Source organism: Poecilia formosa, unplaced genomic scaffold (assembly GCF_000485575.1).
Source record: "Poecilia formosa unplaced genomic scaffold, Poecilia_formosa-5.1.2 Scaffold193, whole genome shotgun sequence".
Classification (NCBI taxonomy): Eukaryota; Metazoa; Chordata; class Actinopteri; order Cyprinodontiformes; family Poeciliidae; genus Poecilia; species Poecilia formosa.
The window spans coordinates 451531-472493 of NW_006800132.1; the positions used below are offsets into that span (position 1 = coordinate 451531).

Sequence of the window (20963 nt, forward strand, 5' to 3'; positions counted from 1 at the left end):
AGCCTTATAGTTGTGATCAGTGTGAGAAGAGATTCAAAGATTCATCTGGCCTAAAGATTCATCAGCGAAGTCACACTGGTGAAAAGCCTTATAGTTGTGATCAGTGTGAGAAGAGATTCAAAGATTCCTCTAGTCTAAAGATTCATCAGCGAAGTCACACTGGTGAAAAGCCTTATAGTTGCGATCAGTGTGAGAAGAGATTCAAAGATTCCTCTGGGCTAAAGATTCATCAGCGAAGTCACACAGGTGAAAAGCCTTATAGTTGTGATCAGTGTGAGAATAGATTCAAACATTCCTCTGGGCTAAAGATTCATCAGCGAAGTCACACAGGTGAAAAGCCTTATAGTTGTGATCAGTGTGAGAATAGATTCAAACATTCCTCTAGTCTAAAGATTCATCAGCGAAGTCACACTGGTGAAAAGCCTTATAGTTGCGATCAGTGTGACAAGAGATTCAAAGGTTCCTCTGGGCTAATGTATCATCAGCGAAGTCACACTGGACAAAAAGCCTCATCCACATAAAAAAGAAGGAACATCTGCAACTGTGAGGGAATTTATTTCTCTCCTCCTCTCTTCTATCTCTACGCCGGTAACAGTCGATGCTGTCTGTAACATTTATATCAATAATAATAACAAGCATGCAAAAAAAAACTGTCTTGTTGTCTATTGTTCTGTAGCAAAAACAAAGACCTTGGTATAAAAGCATGTCAATCTGTAAGAACCTTTATTCATTTTATATACACCATAATTTCTATAGATTTTTTTGTGTGCAAATAGCCAAACAGAAAACAGAAACAAAAAAGTGCTCAACAGTCTGTATATTGATAATGATATTTATTATTCATTCAGCTTTATTTACAGTCTTGTGTGTGTCACTTTGGAGGAGGCTCCATTTTCCCCACTTTTTGATTCAGTCAAAGATTATTTGTCATTTTTTTCCATCACTCAGATTCTTCCCAAAATCCTGATTCAATCATCTGGCTTCAACCAACTTCTTGATTTTACCCTTTTTTTTTCTTTTTTTTTTTACTAATCATTACCTTTGACGGAAGCATATCTTTTTTTACTCACCATTGTCATATTTCCAGAATCCATCATATTTTAAGAATTTGGGATCGTATCGCCCAGAATTTTAATCAATGTTGATTCAACTTGCTCCCAATGCCCAGTTATTTTTGTTCATCTACAAAAATATGTGACTGATTGGCTTCTACTTCTCCACATGATCCCCCAGCATTCTTAAAATGCAGAAGTCTGTTTACTTTTGATTTAAGAAATCTTGTTCAAGTCTTCCAGCAAAATGAATGAATGAATGAATGAATGAATTTATTATGCTTTGCTGTATTTCTCACGTTTAGGATAATTCTTCAACTGTTATTTTAAGTTTTGTTTCCCATTTATTCTTTAGATACAGTATTGTTTTCTCTCTGCATTATCCCAGATAGCTGAGATGGTTTTTACTCATGTTTTTAGTAAATATGGGACAATGGGACTGTTGTTTATGTCAGGTAATTTTTTGTTAAGTTTTTTTTGTGTGAGTGTGTGCATAGTCATCTCTTACCATTTTTATTGACCATAGTACGATCAATATATTTAATTTCCGATTGGGATCAATAAAGTATTTTTGAATTTGAATGACTATATTTGATTGATGAGCAAACTGTTGAGTTGAAGGCCACCTTTTGGCCAAGTTTAACTCTTTAATATCTCAGAAATGCTAAAGGATGATTGTTCATATGCCACTGTGAGCCACAGAAATTCATTAAGCTAGACTTGACACTAGCCAAGCCATGTCCAGATTCTGTATGTGATGAATCTGTATATGAGCTTCCCTTTTTGAATCAAAAAACTAAAGTTAATGAACTTTTTGGTGAAATTCTAAGTCGACATTGTTGCTAAAGAAACCGTGACTGTCTTCTCCACTTCTGGTGAGTTGCAGAAACATCCAAACGCCATGTTTGCAACTGTTGCCTATTGAGAGTGAAACGTGGAGGCAACAAAAGCAGAAGTCACTGTTTTTATACCCTACAAAGGAGAAACAATTAAGGTGTTGCAGACTCATTAGGAAGCCAATGAGGAAGAGTTACTAAATGTTAAAAACATAATAAAAAAATCAGATGTTTGCTGTTTATACTCCCCCTAAAAATCATCAGGTCAGTAGATATCATGCATTTGCTGATCTGAATAAAACTGCATTTTGACAGTGGGAAAAAGTTTATCTGTTTTCTTCCAATGCAACACTTTAGTTGAGCCACTTTGTCAAATCTCAACTGACTCCACACGTTGACATCTGTGACATAAAAACAAGGATATTAACAACCATCTCTCTAGAAATCCTTAGGAATGTAGATCAACTCTAATGGTTTTTGTGAACACTTGGGATCACTTGGGATTTAAACTTGTACCTTCACTTTCTTTGCTAATGCTAATAATGAAAAAATAATAATTTTAGAGGACTTAATGATTCTTTGATGCAATAGTACATAAAAAAAGAGTCTCAACCAAGCAGTCCATACGCTGCACAGTACATGGAAATACATTTTAGTAAGCTCATTTTTATGTAATGAAAGTCTTTTTCAGCAACACTTTTCCCTTCCACTCAACTTTTATGTATTTGGATACAGCACTATATAAAGACAGCTTCTTTGTCAGGACGTTTTGTGGTTTACCCTCCTTGTACAAGGTCTCAGCGACTGTCTTGTATTCTTTCCAAAATCATGTCGACCATGCAATCACAGAAGAAGAACACAGAAGAACAATTATTTATCAAAAATCTTTTTTTTAATACATACCCTAATATTTCTAATTTTCCAAGAAACGTAATTTGACCTTTCGTTAGTTGCAAGACATACAAGTTGCCATAATCTTGTGTATCAAATATGTCTTTCACTTTTTGAATTGTACGACATAATGAAATTACTATTAAGATGCACTTGAATAGTGTTAAGGTAAAGGAAAGTGGCTCTGTACTTGGCTTGTTCAGTGATGAATTGATCAGCACTGTAATATGCTGTCTGAGCTGCTGAAATATTTGCATGCACTCAAGCTCTTTCATGATTCCGTAATAGAACTGGCAGCAATACAACCTAATTTAAAGAAAAAGAAAAACAAACAAACCAAAAAAAAACAAACAAACAAAAAAAAAAACAATGTTGTCTTTACCTCACTTTTGAAGCTTACGAGGTGTGAAGTCATGCTATTTCTTGTGCTGTACTGTCACAGTACTGTTCAATGAGCCCGTGTGGCAAGCGGAAGAGGTGAACAGGGTGAGGGGGAGGGAAGAGAAACAAACAGAGAGGGAGAGGTAGAGAGAGAGAGAGCGAGAAAGGAAGGGTGCAGGACGCACTCCATCTACAGTCTCGCTTCAGCCTCGCCACGCCGGACCTCGTCATCCGTGGAGCGCCCGCCACGCATCTCCCAGGAGCTATCCGCCGCGGTTCCCTTTACTCTCCTCGTCGGGTTTTACGCTGGGACGGATCCGGCATGGGTCCGGTCTACTGAAAGGCGCGAGAGAGGTGTTGCCGAACCGTTAGCAGTTTGAGTCTATATACACACACGCGCGCGCGCGCGGGCACGCACACAGACACACACGGAGAGACGCGTGAGAACTCGCTCCGGCTGAAGACAGAATAATGATGGAGTATTGGAGGCAGTGCGCGCTGTGGCTGATCAACTGCAAGGTGCTCCCTCCTAACCACAGGGTGACATGGGAGTCAGCGCAGGTATTTGACTTGGCTCAGACCCTCCGGGATGGAGTCCTCCTGTGCCATCTGCTCAACAACCTGAAGCCCCAGTGCATCAACCTGAAGGAGATCAACCTCCGGCCGCAAATGTCACAGGTAAAATAAAAAGAGAAAATAAAAGAAAAAATAGACACGTCCCCCCCAGCCCCCCGACCTCCCCGACTCCCGTTTCTCCGCTGTAGCCACTATGAAGGCAACATGGCCAGACTCCATAGGGATTATGCTCATTTATACATTTTGTCCAATTTTACCAATTTTTCCCACAAGACAACATTGCAGTTCGAGTTAATTGGTGTTTAAGTGGTTCGTTTATAGAATTCGGCTGACGTATTCCTACAAATTTACAAACGTTTTTATTTTTACTCACACTTTTACAGATTCTTATAGAATGCGGTCTGTTGCCGGAAAACGTCTGAAAATAGTTGCCTTTAAGCCACCTAGAAGGGTTTTTTTCGGATTAATTCCACATAGTTTTGGCGTGCAAATCCATTCCCGAAGGAAGAACTGTCGCTTAGACATTACTGCAAGCAAGTAGTATCTGTTTTTTCACTTTCCTGTTGCTCACAGTACGTGCAAAACCATGAACTTGAGAAAAATTGCATGGAGTACGGTGTGAACTTTATCAAACTCGTATTCTCAAAGTTAGCATACAGACAACATACAAGTGAAACACTCAAATTTCCCTTCTTGTTTATTTATTTAACTTGATGTGTTTAAAATCACTAGCAGAGAGTTGACATACTTTTATGAAACAGTAAGAAACTGAGTGAACCGGTGCCTCCAAAGAGAAGAGGGAACAAGGGACAACACCCCTACTGACTCCCCACAGATTTCTTGCTGTAACCAAGATGAAAAAAGTTTATGAGCATGAATGATGAAACCTAGGTGTACAAACTATAGCGAGCTGCAAATATTAATATTAGTTTATTATGACCTGAGGATAATAAAACTCTTGAAATTGACTTGATTGTGGTGCGCCATCTCAAAGTTGTCTAACCACTCCTTATAAAATCAGCTAGAGTAAGTTATTTTAAAACTATTTTTGATTATTGAAAAAAAAGATAGATAGATAGATAGATAGATAGATAGATAGATAGATAGATAGATAGATAGATAGATAGACAGATAGAGCCATGGCCACGTGGCTCCTGTTTGTCAGATACCATCTGCCTCAATATCAGGACAGCCTGAGCCAGGACCTGATTAATATTCGTCTTTCTAACGGTGAATCTGTCCGTTTGGCTCAGTGACAGCACACAGTGTCATAGACACTCACCTACTGAGCCTGCAGACCTGCTCTAAGAGTATTACCCCGTACCGGCAGAATACACCCCCCACACACTCTGACCGCAGTGTGTTGCCTTAACATGGAAGGTTCAAATTTTATTCAAAACAGCTAATCAAATCATGAATACAGGATTGTGATGTATCTCATGCTGGATCAAACGGGGCATCTGGCTTCCTTCCTGGAAAGAAGGGCATTAACCTCGATGGCACAACGGCACGGTCATTCACAATCAAATTGGGTGGCTGCTGTTTGACTGCAGCGTGCGGGGTGACTGGGCAATTTAAGATTGCACAGAGGTTTTAAGTGTCACTGGGGAGCCGTGGATGTCTGTGTCCATCTGAGAATGTTTACTCGGAGATTTCAGTCAAAACCAGATTGGAGTCTATTAAGCCCATTGGGTGGTAATGTAAAAGGTATTGCAGAGACCATGTCTGTGCCAGCAAAGAGGCAGACAGTGTTTCGTGTCAACCACAACATCAGGAAATGCAGTAGAGTTTTCATCGGTGGCGTGGTTTATGAACAAGGCCTATCAAGACCCAGAATGGGTTATTTATAGATACAGACAGAGTTTGTTTCAGTCATGGCTGGGTGGTAAGCTTATTATAATCTCTTACCTGCCATAGGTATCAAACTATGCGCTGAGACGGAAGACACAGTGTCCTTTGTATCTTCATGTGGTATAAATTCAAATTAGGTTGCAGGTGAGGTTGCAGCTAGTTCACAAGTGGTCAATCAAACTGGACTTCAACCTTTTTAAAGTAACTCCAATCTTAAAAACAGATAATAAGGTAGCTTTTCCGATCTGGACTATTTCTTCCCGTCAGTTAATCTTAGACCACCGGAAAACCTGTTAAATTCCCTTGAAATCGTGCCACATTTGCATGGAGAATCATTTGTGGATTCAGCAGCAGGGTTGAGTATGTGGGTTGTATCCGTGAAAAACTTGCCAAATCCTGTCTGACAGTGGTAAACAGCTGTAGGTGAAAACAGGTGAAGGTTTGGCACGGTCTCTCCTTCACTGGGAAAACAAGACCTGTCTCTGCTGGAGGCAGTCCCAAAATTTGATCAAAATGAAATTTTGCAACTCGTAGCAATCTCAAATCACCAGTCTTAGGGAACATTACTCTATTCCCCAGGATATTGATGTGCATCCTTCTATAGCAATGTTTAGCAGTGACTACATCTACAGCCTTTTTGGAGACCTGACCTCAACCTTAGTGAGCACTTGTGGAATCAGTCTGTAGTGTGCTGACCGGCACCACCACATTAACCGACTTGCAGCAAAGGCTGGTTGAAGAAAGTGTTGCTATCCCACAGAAATGTTTGACCAAGCCTGTGTCCAGAACCAGGAGGAGCAGTGTACAATTGTTAATCAAAAAGTTTTGTTTCTTCAGACGTTAATCTTCTAAACTAATGAACAACACCAAACAAGAGTCAATAGCAGAATAAGTTGCCTGGCCTTGACATTTAGATGATTTAACAAAGTTTCAAGTTTCCATTGTCATAACATTAATTCACAAAAAGTATTTTTACAATAAAGAAATAATCAAGCACAATTTTTTCTTGCTACTTCCAAAGTTTATTTTTCATTTCTGCACGATACTTCTTATGTCGGACTTTGCTTTTACCTGAAACGCTTCACATGTTCCACTCTCAGCACACGTTTCACTCAGGAAGATCACTGGTGGCGCACTGCCTCTAACCTCCAATTCCAGTGCAAATAATCCTTGCTTTATGCGTAAATAACCTCTCAATGGAAACTCTGTAATGGTTTAAAGTGTAGAAGAATAAATAATGTTTTTACAAACTTGTATAAGATTGGAGGGTAGAAGTCCGTTTTGAATTTTGGGCACCCCCATGCTAGCTGTTAGCCATAGAGCGTTAGCTACTTTATGTAAGACATATTAATTGTTCACTAATAACAATGAAGTTATTCCTTCATTGAGAAAAAGAAGGAGCTACAGTTTGAGCAGAAGGCCCAAGAACTTTTTAAAAGATTTAAAAATAGGATATACAAGATTTTGTTGCTTGTGTTGCTGGTTGACTTTTCTTTTGCACGCTGAAGTGTACAGATCAGACAGTATGTCATAACAATCCTTATTTATAAATTCCAGGCTTACTTTAGAGGATTTTTCATAAGATTTCATATCCTTCCTCAAGTTAAATGTGTATCAGTAGCGCAGCATAATTAGGATTTGCTTTTGATTTATCTTCTTTCACATACTGACACACTGCCTTTGTGATACCAACTCCTCCAGTGAGGAGATCATTGTGGGGTGGGGAAGAGAAATTGATGTCAAGATCCACAACCCCCCCTTTACAAAATAAGTTTGATTTACATAACTGGGGGAGGAGTTCCTTCCTTTTCTTCCTGCATAATGCATGAGGGCTGTGGCAGCTACTTTATCATTGGCCGATAATAACACATGGGACGCTACCGTGGCCTCACCAGTGGGAGTCGTGAGATGGAGAAGACAAAGGCAGTGAAAAAAAAAAAGAAAAAGAAAAAAGAAGAGTGTGTCTGGCCCTCCACTGAGGCACCTCAGAGGACATAAAGGGACCTGGAGGGGGTTTGTGTGCTTCGCTGGGGTGAGCTGCTTAATTAAAGTACAATGCATCAGAAGCTCTGGAGACTTCACATGTGGAGTGCTGGAATCGGGATGCGCTGCTTCTCATTCGCGGTGCGTTGATTGGGTTTAAAAGGCCTGTGTGTTGGTAGGGAAAGGTGTAGGTGTTATTACTTAAGTCTCCCAATGAGGTGAACTTTTTCAAGCTTTTGTCACGGAAAAACCATTGAACTATGATGTCGCTTTTTGTCATTATCTGTAATAGGCCAGAGTGTATTATTAGGTGCATTTTCATTGACCATAGACTTTTTTTGAAAATAAATTTGCTTAATGGAAACGCTGCACTGTGATAGACTGGCGACCTGTCCAGGGTGTACCGCACCTCTCGCCCGATACGTTCGCTGGAGATAGGCACCAGCAACCCTCCCGACCCCACAAGGGACAAAGGTGTACAGAAAATGGATGGAAGGATGGATGGAAACACTGCAATTTAAAAAAAACTCAGATTTTTAGTTCAAAAATATTTTTGCGCTTTTTTGGCTGAAAAGCTACAGATACGGTACCAATACTGTAGTTTTTCAGTTGTATCGAAATCACAAAAATGGAATGGAGAGGTTTTTTTCCGCATTACACAATTCACAGGGTCGACATCCGGATGTTACTACTCGCAAAAACCACGAAGAAGACGACAGGAAGTTGTAGTCCATCTTCATTTTTATTTTTTATTTTTGTAGATAACTCGTACCAGAGCTCACACAGCATCACACAGTTCATAAAAAGTTGTGTGTCACTTGAACGTGTTGAATCCATAGCTCTTCTGTAAAATCGTCTACTACAGTTTGCCCAAACTATGAGAGGTTTGTTGCTCCAGCTCCTGAATTTGGTGCCAACATCCTCTGATTGGCTGATGGATGACGAGTGCTGGCGTCATCGCTGAATTATCAATATGACCTCATGTAACTGTTTGCATCTGCCGCCGCCAGGATTTTTAATGACTCGTCACGTGAGCGAGCCTACTCACGTGTGATTTTCATTTAATTTCTTATTTAAAGGAAACCGCCATTGCAAAATTGTGTCTTTTCGACATTAGCAGAAAACAGACAAAGATTGTAATGGAAACGCTACTACAGTGAAGCTGAAAGAAAATGACGAATGGCTTTTTTTTTTTTACAAATACAAAACAAAAGTGGAGAGTGTGGCACACATTTCTTTGAGCTAATACATTTCATTGTACATGTGGCTGTACGGTGAGGGTAGCTGAACTTCAGCTGAACCTCGAACATGGTTTCCCCTAGCATTGTTCTGTTTTTTAAGTGTAGGAATTAACCAATTAACTCTGACCAGCTTCCTGCTTCCTGCAAAAGACAAGCATGCCCACAGCACAATGCAGCCACTGTCATGTGTTTAGAGTGATGTGCAGACTGATTTAGTTTCCCTCCTCACATATCAATTGAATAATGAATACTGTAGGTTGTATTGAACATGCTTTTCCTCTTATTAAAAATACATAACATGCTTAATTGCTGACTGAACTCCACGTGCTTTGCGTATGCAAATTCCTGACATTGTTTCAACACTTGTTGCTTGTTGCTTGCAAGACAGAGCTCAAAGTTCCAGTTTAGGGGCGTAAGCAAAAAAACAACAAACCCCCCCCCAAAAAATCTTCATTCAGCCTCTTTTGATCAGAAGTTTATGGCGCTATTATGAGCCCAATTACAAAGTCTAGACAAAGCCCGACCACAGCATGCGCAGGCCCTTGCTTCGCTGGCAGCGAAAAGCGCCACATAATCAGCAGTTGCTTTCTGTCTCAGCTGAGTCGAAAACAGAGGTTTAGCTTTTAGAGGAACTGGGGGAATGCTTGTCATGGTGCAACTAGCAGACCGCATGGTGAAAAAGGCATATATGCTGGGTTTCTTTTTTCGCTGTTGCAAGAAAGGGAAACGTTATTTGCGTGCGTGTAGGTCATAACAATGTACAAAGTCTCTTTTCAAATAAAACGATTCTTATAAGGCAGCCATAAAAGTAGAGCTACAAAGAAGCTCTTTGGGCAACTTTGGAATTGAAATCTTTCAATTGGAGCCCTGTTTCTCCTCACTGTTACCTAGTTTTTCCATGACACAGGAAAAAGGGGGGACAGCGCAGCAGCAATCCCCCCTCCTTCTCCTCCAAGCCCCTCGAACGGTGCAGCCTCGAGGTTCAACAAGAGCAGGAAATCAGGAAATGGAATACAGGAAGGAAGTGAAACTAAAACATACCCTCGATCACATTAAGACCAAAAACGTCAGGCACAATGAAAAGAAAAAGGAAAACAAACAAAAAAAAAACACTCCTCATTATTCTCAGGCATCAGATAGAAAAAAATAAATAAAAAATTTGTTCTTTGCTCTACCGAGTCAACCTCGACAATTTCTGCATTTTTGGAAAGTGAAAGTGAGAGACAGCGTCTCAGTTAGTCGGGTGTCAAACAAACTCCTAGCAACACATCGTGTTTAGGATACCAACAAATGACACAAGCATCGGTATTCCAAGTTTCAACACAGATGTGACTTGAAAACCTCAACAAAACCAAACTCTTTCATAGCTGCACTACAGATGCAACTTTCCTTTAGCCCTCCAGATTCTACTCTGTGAATTAATCCGTAACTCATACATATATTTTTTGCTTGTTTTCCGCCAAACTTTGTCGCTGCAAATGTTTGATTTCAGCTGATCCCTAATTGACTCTTGAAGGCCGAAGCAGCTGTATTCCAAACGCTCTGCATAGTGCAGCCGCGTGCCTTTAATTTATTGAACTGAGACAAGGATTTTGCGATGTGAAAGTGAGAAGAGAAAAGCTGGTTTCACAGAGCGAACGCGCCGCACAGCGAGCTTCAAAGCCTCCGAGACTCGCTCGTCATTCTCCTGCAGCAGAGACACCAAAGTTAGTGTGGGAGGATGAGAAAGACAAAGAGGAGATGACTTAATTTGCTTTTTGGGTTCTGCACCACACACTCTGATTACCATGTTTATTTTTTTTATTTTTTTTTTTTAAAAAGAGTCAGTGTTTTGAAATATAAAAATTGGGGTATTAAGTATTAAAATACACTTTTGGTGGAAGAAAGAGGATTTTTTTGAGGGTATGTTATCATTAGATTTAGTATTTAGTTTGGCATACTGATCAACATTTTAAGACAAGTTGAAAAAGGCAAGAGTTTACATTTCGCACTGTGGGATATTGAGAAATCCTGAGTACAGCTTCAAAATGCAAAAAGGAGAAATGGGATGGAGACAAAAAATAATTGAGTAAGCAATTCATTGCAAACAACTAAACTGCAAATAACATGTTGAGCTGATCAAAAGTTTAAGTGCAGCCACTGACCACAACATTTAAAAGCCCAAATCCTCAAAAAAATGTGGATTCTGAGATTCTGTCATTTTCATAGTGACATTAGCCATCTCCCTTGAATCGTTTAATCATTTTACCTTCTTTTCTTACATTAGAGATTCAGTTATTTTTCAAAGTTATAGCCATAGTATTCCTTGTTGCTGACTTGTCACAAAAAGGTGAATTAAATAAACAAAAGTTTACAAGGTCAAACCTAGGTCTCCTAAATATTTATTTTGTTAGAAATATGGGGCTAAGTGGAAAAGGAGTAGGTATGGACTTTTATAGCACTAAAATTATTAGATTCTTATGTTGATCTGCTTAGCCAGTCAGTTCTGCTTCTGCTCTTTCTTCCTTAGTGTGTCCTGTCACTCTCCTGCAAGAAAAGGCTCGAGAAACCAATTCCAGTTTCTGATCTTTGTTTTTTTTAAAAATGACAAAAGTTTTAAAGCAAAAAATAATAACAGCGCAATATCTTAAGTTGTCTTCAACACCTTATGTTAGCGATTAGCTCAGTGAGCGTAGCTAACGTTACAAAAGTAGCACTATCGTTGTGGAGATTATGTGGAATGTTAAAATGTCACTTTATTTCAGACAGTGTCTGTGTTTTCTTTATAAATGTGCGCAAATCTTTGTCGATATTCTGCTAACGTCAAAGAAACACAATTTCGCAATTGTTTGTTTCCATTAGATAAGACATGAAGTTGAAATCATAAATGAAGGAGTCATTCTTCGTTGGTTTGCCCCAGTGGCAACATCCGGTTGTTGATCATGTGACTCGTGTGATGCAGGGGGAAAAAAGTAAATTTCCATATCAGTTTTGTGATCCGGCAACAAAACTTTTTATTGAAAAATGAGTTGTTTTTCTTAATTACTGTATTTCCATTGAACAAATTTATTTACCAAATATCAAATTGCACAATCATGCAGTCAATGGAAACGCAGCTACTGGGATAAATCTCAGTGACTGTCGTAAAGTGTCAGTATACTGTTAGCTCTCTCTCTATCTCCGGACACATCACTGAATTTAGTTTCATTCAAAGCCGTTTTGCGCCTCTCTTTGCTCACATCGAGTCTTCTTCTCTTATGGGCTTGACACATGGGGAGCGACATCACTCTGTCTCCGTTCATTTCCTATGGAACTTGTGCCATGAGGGGGCGATCGCTTTTCCCTCCTTCGACCAGCAAAATTCGTGTCACATTGACGTCTATAGTGGTAGCGATGAGACACAAGAAAGTTAAGAAACGTTAAGCTTTGTCGCTTCTATCGATATCGCGTCCCGTGTTTTGGGTTCACCCAGAGTAGTGGAAAACTGTCTGCTGTGGTTCGTCACGCCCCATGTGTTGAGCCAGTTAGTTAACGTCTTTCACATTAGAGCTTGTTGCCTGTTGGAGTGTTGTATGCTGCATTTGCTGATTGGAGAAACATCTGCTTTTCAGGTTTCTGGTTAGTCACCAAACAGCGTTGCTCAAACTATGAATTGGCCAATTATGGTCACCAGTCGATTTCTATGTACGAGACTACCCAATTTATCGAGGTTTAGCTTTCTTCTTCTGTTTTCTTTCTTTGCTTGCAAGAATCTTCTTGTGCAATGGAGTCCCCTACCTTAACAATGGGCATTAGTGTAATTAATACTGCTGGAAAATGGCAGGAGAAGAAGATTGATAGGAGAAGTATATTCTTCTTAGGTCACATTTCGTCCACATTTTAATTTTCCTTGATGCGATATTATCATATCATTACCCAGCTCTGGTTGGAAGGAGGCTGCATTTGAGATTTAAAGCCTAATTTTCACGACCGTGTGGCTCCCAACTGAGTGAAGGCTGTGGAGCTTCATGCAGTCAGGCTTTTTGACTCCGTGCCATGTGTTATTGTGCTTTACAAAGCGTTGTAGGAACTTTCCAGTTAAACCACTTCGCTTCAGAGACATCATAAAATCTTAAAACCTCTCCGAGCTGCTTACGTTTCTGCTCTGCTACTTCCTTTATCTCCTGATTTGCTTCTGCTGGTTCGAGAAGGCCTGTTAAGCATTCACAGTCAGACTTCGGTTATCAAACCACGAACCGATTATTTTCCACTACAGTATGCCGTATGCAGACTATGTGCGGCAGGGCATTGGTATGCAGTGGACACGCGCAGGGCGCAGCCTGTCAGAGCTGCGGTAGCGCCGCTTGCCCTCTTGATTCACTTTGTTGAAAGGATTGCACCTGTCCGCGTGTAAACACCACGTTACCGCAACCATGCATGCCCCAGCACTAGTGCCATGCTCCGTAGCCCTCCAATTTTACAACTCCAGCGTGGCATAATGCAGTGACACGGCTTCGTTCCGCCGTGTCACCACAGTTTATTCACCAGCAGCTTTTGTGGCCATATTGCATCTTAGTTGTTTATGCACGTTTGCTCAGGGCAAGCTGACCTTTCAGTCCGTCACTAAGGTAACAACCCTGAACCGGAGCCATCTAAGTAAATTTCACTGCGCATCAAATTATAGATTGTGCATATGATGATTTTATTTGGAGACATTCAGAGCTGGTGCCTTTAAATCGATTTTTTTATTTTTATTTTGTTGCTTTGTTGGGTGCTCCAGTTAATCACTGCTGAGTGCTCTTCAGGCTCTTAAAAAAACAGTCAATATTGCGATTGTTTTTTCCTGATAACGAGCTTCATCAGAAGTGACAAGCTGGTATTCCTGACATCAGAGGAGAACCTCAACGTATGTTATGCTTATGAGAATTCACAGATTACTGGGCCTATAAGGTGTATTTTTTAAGTCAGTTCTGTCTGTAGTAAATAGTAAATGTGAGCAAATTTACTACTATTTAGCTAAAACAACAGAAGACAGAATGCAGAAAAACAGATTTCACATTCATAACCAGCTGCCTTCGCCTGCAGCTTTTGCTGTTAGAGTCACAGCAGCGATAAACTCTGACCATGGAGTGATGACAAACTAAACCTCCTCTGGCTGGGGAGAAATGAATTGTGCTGCCTAGACGGCACCTTGTGGGTGAATGAGGCCCATATATCTCCGTGCCTGGACCCAGAATAGACACGGATAAGGCCCTGTGCAGTTCAGGAGATTAAGGAGTTCATGACTTTTCCAGCTGGGTCATTTTTGCGTCAGGTGTCCTGTTCTGAACAAGTCAGTTATCTGTTTAGAAACGAGAAGGCGCGTCAGTGTGTAATAAGAAAATGTCAAAATAAAAAAATCCCTCCAATGAGCATGGATAGCCTTGACCTGATACATGTATTGTACAGTGTGAGGAATGGGGACAAGGACATACCTATTTTTGCCTGTGTTTTTTAGAGGTGTAACAGGATACCTAAGCCATGGTTTGGTGTGTACCTCAGTTTTTGGGTCACGGTTTGGTACGGGTACGGTTAAACAGCAAAAAGAAACAAATGTAAATGCCGAATGCTTTAATGGGAAATAAACACTCACAGAAAAACCACAATAGAACAAATAACTCCTGCTTTTGAGGGGTTCTGTAGTAACAAGATGGATACAGAAACTCGAAATTCATGTCCTGATTCATTCACTTTAAAATGAAAAACATTTAAAGATTAGCTTGTTGCAGAAAGATGTTGTTTTGTTGTATGTAGATTAGCTAAGAAGTTCTCAGAAGCTAACAGCTAGCCAAACAGACCTTTTGTTTTGGCTAGCTTTGCCTTAAACCACTCAAGCAAAAACAATTATATATTTGATGTAAATTATGATATATTGGTGACATTAGCATTGTCTTAAGTGAGTACTGCTACATGTTAGCAATTATTAAAGAAACTGTTTGCGTTTTCTGAGTGCAACAACATCTGTGCTGCTCTTAAAAGTTAGCATCAGCTGTGACTCATTAGTCTGTCCGACCAAGAAGAGAGTAAACTTTTAGGTTTTATCTCAGGACAAACATCAAAAATGGTGTGTTGTTTTGCCTTTCAGATCTCGTAGTTGTTTGTTGCACACAGGTATAAACATTTCAAGTTTGTATTGTTATGAAAGAAATTGAAATTAAACAGAGGGTCTGTCTAGCTAGCTGTTAGCCACAGTGGTTGTGACGGTTTCTCCACTCCTTACTAAAACCATTTACGCTCCATGGACATGTTTCTTTTTCTGTTAGAGCAACTAGAGCAACAAAGAGCAACTAAGGTCCTGTCTCTTATTACGTAAAATAGACATTTTCTTCTTGGTCAAGACAAAAAAAAACTCAACAATTACTCAAAATTATCAGCTAGGCTTTATCAAGACAGTCATGAGATGATGATTTGCTATAATATCCTGATTTGAAGTGAACAATACAATATTCCACATTCTTAGTCATTCCTACCAGCCATTTTTGCATTAATTTGGAGAGGAGTAATGCAACAACTTAATTGTGTCTTTTTAACTTACATTTGTACAGTGACCTATATTGTTCACACGTATTTTTGCAGAGCCCAACATAGTTTTATAGAGGTGGAGGACAAAGAAAAGTCATGGTGTCGTTAAATATGAATCTAAACAAAGTCACTTCCCTTATCTGTATTTTTTTACCCTCCTGAATCCGCAATCTGTCCCAGTGAACATCACCGTGTGTCCACAACACACACAAAATGCACTTATAGAGGTCAGACAGAACTTGACCCCTCTCTGTCATTTTAGCACAAAAAACATCATTCACACTCCTTTAGCACAATTTTTCCAAGAGATCCGAAGGGGGGAGGAGAGGCAGAAGGACGGTGTTTGCTCACAATTCTGGCTTTCTCTCTCTTGATGTACATGCTGTTTAGTGCTGATCTCAGAGTTGGTTTCAGTGATATTCAATTACCCACTTTCCCTCCACACTAATTTCCTCTAATCCTTCTTTTGAGCCACGTACTAACCCACAGTTCAGCCAGACAGCTTGACCTGTGTTGCCATCGCTGGGAGAATTCACATCTCAGGCAGTAATACTAATGCAAACCCTGTATATGGAGGGGGGAGGGAGTACGGTTTGTGTATATAGGGGGTCACTGAGGTTAAAGTCAAGATTTAATGGGAAAATGGCTCCTGGGACACTTATTGGTGTTATGGGGGAGGTACCGGATTTTTTTTTTTCCTTTTTGCCTTAGTGTCAGAACATGAAATGAACATGAAGGAAAGGGAGCAAGTGTGTGTTTTTGTCCTTCATCTTAAGGAACAGAAAATGTTGATGGAGAATCCAAAGCAAAACATGCTAACAGGACCTAATCTGTCATCCTCACTTCTTCCTCCGATTGCTCTCTTAAGTGTCAGTATGGGAATTATTAACCACATGTAAATTAAATCGTCTAAGCATAGGCAAAAATCTTCTTCTGGTAGATATCTGTTTCTGGATTTATTTTAGGTCGGACATGCCAATTCCAGTTTTAATCAATTCCAGTTTTTCCCCCACTTTGGACTAAATTCCTTAAAAGAAAGAAAATGTGCTGCAGTTTCCTGATAAAATAGGCACGAATCTAACAGAAAAGTAAGAAATTCTAAGTTTCACTTTAGCGTTTGTTGCTAAACTATGCCCAAAATTTGATAAAAGTTAACAAAAGTGCATCAAGTTAGGTTTGATGGAAAATAGTGTGAGTTTGCAGTTATGATGCATTTTGTAAGTTTGAAAAAAAAATAAAAAAATCAGAGTTGATGAGAGAAACTTTGTCGCTATCTGGTCATTTGATGAATGCATCTCTTATAATAACACTTGCTTTTGAAAATTTAAGAGGACATCGTACCTAACACATACAAGTACGAGCAACTTTAAATCATATTATAAAGTACTTTGGTGACTACAGCTGACTGAGGATGTGCCCTACTAGCTGATTAGAGGATTCAGCATTGCTGATAACACTGGCCAGCTGTAGACATGCTATTACGACAAACAAATCGATAATATCTTATTAATTATCAATTTAGGTCAGCTGTCAGATCTAATTTGCTATTCACTGCCTCATCCTTGTTCAGAGCTGTAGGCACCGCAGGACAGAAGCCATCTCTCTGTTTAGCTAAATAACACTAAATAACCAAACGAGGAATTAGCCTGTGGCTGGAAACGCTTCTTACAAAACAATGGCTGCTTTGCTTTTATCGTGTAACATCGCTCACTGTGCTGTCCTTGACTAAGTGTTGAGATCTTTTAGAAGTAAAACACCACAGTGTTTCTGCCCTGTAAATCACTATTTAGTTACTGGCAGCATGTGACTTTGCCCAGAGAGATAAATAAAATATGAAGGTAACGGGTTGAAGCTTGATAGTTTATTGCGTGCACGGTTGAGACTCTTATTTTGAAGTAAGAAAGGAGGTGTTATTAGTCAACTAATACACTTAAAATTCATTATTACAAAGCAAAAGACAGTTGTATTTATTTATTTTATTTTTATTTTTTTTCTGGTGGTGACCAATGTTTTGTTCCCCTCTGAGTTTCTGGAAAGTTTCTAACATCCTTAATATTAATATTATTCATTTTATAAAGGAATGTTTCTACAAAACATATTCGATGAAGGCACATTTCACTTCTGCTAAGGATCTAAGGAAAAATATCATTTATTTCAGTAAAAAAAATATATAAAAAATGTAAGTAATAAAAAAAAAAAGTAGTTTACAATTGGATCTTTACCTGTGTAACCCAACCTATCTTTTGTATTGTAAACAGTAACTTAGGCTACGCAAGAGGATATACTGCCAATAACTATTTTTTTCAGCTATTTGCTAAAAAAGGACATAAATCATTTTTGACTTTTCAAATTAAAGCAAAAATGCTCATCTAAACAGAAATTATTTATCGTTTGAGAGATTTCACTTTCTCCCGCTCACAAGCGCCTTGGTTGAATTATAATAACTTAAAGTGTAAATCCTCCCAACGGTATGAATAATTTTGAGCTTAACCGTACACAGATCGACTTTGGGAGCCAATTATTAACTATTCCTAAAGCGGCTGATAACCAGAGCGTGAAAATTGCCACTTACAGGAATTGTGATAAGCCAAAAAAAAAAATAATAATAATAAAGAAGAAAGAATAAAAAAAGGTGTCAGGAACTGCGCATACAAGCAGTTGTGAATGAATGGAAAAAGTGACTCAAACAAGCAGCTGTTGAGTGCTTTCCTGTCATGTGCCACTGCTGCTGCTGCCGTGCCTCAAGTCTGTGGGTTTGTCCTCAGAATAACGCGTGAAATCAGATGCCACAGTATATTTTTGGAGTGAAAAAGCTGCTGACTGCTGCTTTATGTTGACATTATTCTATTAAGATAAGTGAGATGACGAGTGTCTTCAGCGGGAGGGGGAGAGGGCAGCGTTTTGCCGGCGTCAGCAGAACCTCTCTCACCCTCCACCTCCCGTTTCCTGGTTACACGGCCGACAAAAGCTCCTACATGACATGGATGTGACCGGCCGGGCCTGCGATATGTCATCATAAAAAAAAAAAGCTCCAATCCGAGCGGCGTTCACTCGTGGCGTTTAAGAGCAGAACGTAAACATCCAACTTTTATCACAGCTGGATCGCAACGTCACCAGGATCTGTAGTGAGACTGAAAGCGTCACGGAGTCAAATTCAAGTCTCAAGGCTTTAAATCCCTTCGCATCCATTTATGCTCATTAATTAATTCTCAACGACATTCGAGCGGTGAGACGGCCAAACTGTCTTTGCTGTCTTTCACAAGAGCACATCCGCGAGAGGACGGGATTTCATTATGCCCTGCAACACACACTGGGGCCATGAACGCTCCCAGCTTGTTGCTATGGAGCTTTGACTTGTGTCAAAGAATACATAAGCAGAAACTGGGATGCTTATTATGGATATTATAGAAACAGAGCACGGCCTCGTAGCCAACGCAAGCGGGCGAGATAGCTCGGCTTACCGGACTGTTCTCTTATCGCGCGTGGTTGGGTTTGAAAATGAAATGTGCTGCAGGTGAGATTTCTTTTGGGGGGGCGGGGGTTCCTGCACATGTTGTTCTTTCATAAGCGGTCCCTTCCTTCTCATTGGGTACATCTCAGTATGTGTTCTGCAGACTCCAACTGGGACGCTAAAGCTATTATCTAAATAAAATCCAAATCTTCTGATCCTCCTTGTGGCAAGGCTGATTGCATCGGAAGACAAAAACAAAAAAAAAAAACAGAACCTCATCCAAAACATTCGCTTTGGATGAGGTTCTGTTTCTGTTCACAACACAGTGTTAAAGACTTTCGTTCCTAAAATGGAAAAGTTCCCCATTGTTTTGCCTTTATGACTTCACTAAAATCGTTATCAGGTTTTTATAGTCCTCACATTAGTAACTCAGTTATTGATCTTATCTTAATAAACGTGGACTGCTGTGAGATTCTCATGCTGTCATAACCTTGAGTAAAAATACTATAAAGTATTTATACACACATTTCAAACATTATTTATGCTACTGCTAAACATAGCACTAGCATAAAGAAATTCCCGTGCACCACCGTCTATTTGCAGTTCAGTATTTTCAGATTCACCTACTGGATGTAACGTTGTGAGTTTCTTGTTTTTTCGCAAATGTTTTTCTAAAATATTCAAAAGAAAATGCAGCTTGGGAAGCTGAAATACTTAGACGCAATGCTACTTGACATGCTCTCCATGTCAATATGGTTTCCACTAGTGCCATTTTGGCACTAGTGGAAACCATATAGTGCCAAGATGGTTTCCACTGTACGTTTAGCATTTTCAGATTCTAGCTATTAGAGGGGAAACTTCCTTAATCTTCACCTCCACTATTTTATTATTATCATTTTCTTTTAAAATAATGTCTATTACTGTTATTAATTGTTCTTTTGTTTTTGCAAAAGTGCCCGCTGTCAACCAGTTTCATAGAAAATGATCTACAAGACTTCAGATCTCAGAAAAGTTAGAACAATGTTTGAGATATTCTCCCTCTTATTATTGTGGGATTTTGCAAGACGAAATAAGTTCGGTCATCTTTACTGACCTAAAACAAGAGATGTTTAGTCTGATTTAACTGCAGATGGCGAGAAAATAAAAGTCCATGTGTCTTTTTATTCGGTATAAACTTCTGGTTTCAGCTGTGTATATGAATGTTTATCCAAGAACAAAAAAAGTGGAATCAAAAAATCCCTTCAGCATTAGATTCTACTTCAGACAGATTTGGTTCGTACTGACGGCGCCTCTGCTTGTCCACACTACCCACTCAGCCGTTCAGCTGGTGAGCCCCAGAGAGTCCCTCACGTCAAAGAAAAGCTGCATGTGGAACAGTTAGAGGTTTGCCTCACGCTCTGCAACATCCCTTTTTAATGCGATCTCCCCCAGTCTTCAGTCTTTGGCTCGGTGCAGATGACACGCCGTCTTTCATATTTGTTGCGCTCCGAGAAGCTGCTTCCCTCAGATAATACACCGGCGTCCTTTGGGACACTCCGGAGGCTCCGGGCAGGCAAGATGTGCTTGTCTGATAAAAGCAAGTGATGTTTACAAGTCTAAACATTCAATGATATCCACTTGACTTTTTGTTTGCTGATTCACGCTTATTTGGTGTCTCAAAAGGGGTGCAGGGGGGTTCCCATCCGTCTGCTAAACCGCAGTTCAATTGTTTTTGGGAGGTATTTTACATTTGTCATGAAAAAGTCAACCGCCCCAAAAGAAACAAATTCTGCTCCAGTGTATAATAAAATAGGCGTGGCTGCTTCCTGATTTGACACTTGCTGACTTATTTTCCTCCTAAACAGTCAAACCTAATCAGTTCTCTAAATATGGACACCTCAGCATGAGCTTTCGCTTGAGAAACAGGAAATTGGCAATAAAATCTATTTCCTGGAAGACCTTTTTTTTCTTTTCTCTCTCTCTCTCTCTCTCTCTTTTTCTTGCTAAAGAACAATCCCGAGGAACTGTCATCAGAAGGAAGCTAATTGGAGAGTTCCTAGTGAGAGAAATTATGTCTAAAAAAAGTTGATACGGGCTGAGATCTCTCCGGATTGTTGTGACGGCGCAGGAACAGAAAAAACTGGAGCTGCTTAGGAGGTGAGGGGATATTTCCTCCAGTGCGACTCTCTAAAAACCCCTTGGA

The 20963-nt window shown here is 39.8% G+C and overlaps 2 protein-coding genes across 4 annotated transcripts in view; both read left to right on the forward strand.

The window, feature by feature from the left end:
- Nucleotides 1-5: 5 nt before the first annotated feature.
- On the forward strand, nucleotides 6-662 carry LOC107837961 (zinc finger protein 239-like; the record flags this gene model as incomplete). Its single annotated transcript, XM_016678902.1, has 1 exon — nucleotides 6-662. A coding segment is annotated over one exon (516 nt), but the record flags the coding sequence as incomplete, so codon positions are not given.
- Nucleotides 663-3322: 2660 nt separating this feature from the next.
- The window catches only part of vav3 (vav guanine nucleotide exchange factor 3), a 104902-nt gene continuing 87261 nt past the window's right edge, over nucleotides 3323-20963 (forward strand). For 2 of the 3 annotated variants that reach the window (XM_007566589.2, XM_007566590.2), the window contains exon 1: nucleotides 3324-3838. In XM_007566589.2, the coding sequence (XP_007566651.1) occupies nucleotides 3632-3838 (207 nt within the window). In that variant the 5' untranslated portion in view covers nucleotides 3324-3631. Of the gene's footprint in view, nucleotides 3839-20963 lie in introns of all 3 variants that reach the window. The other variant, XM_016678905.1, reaches the window with a different exon arrangement.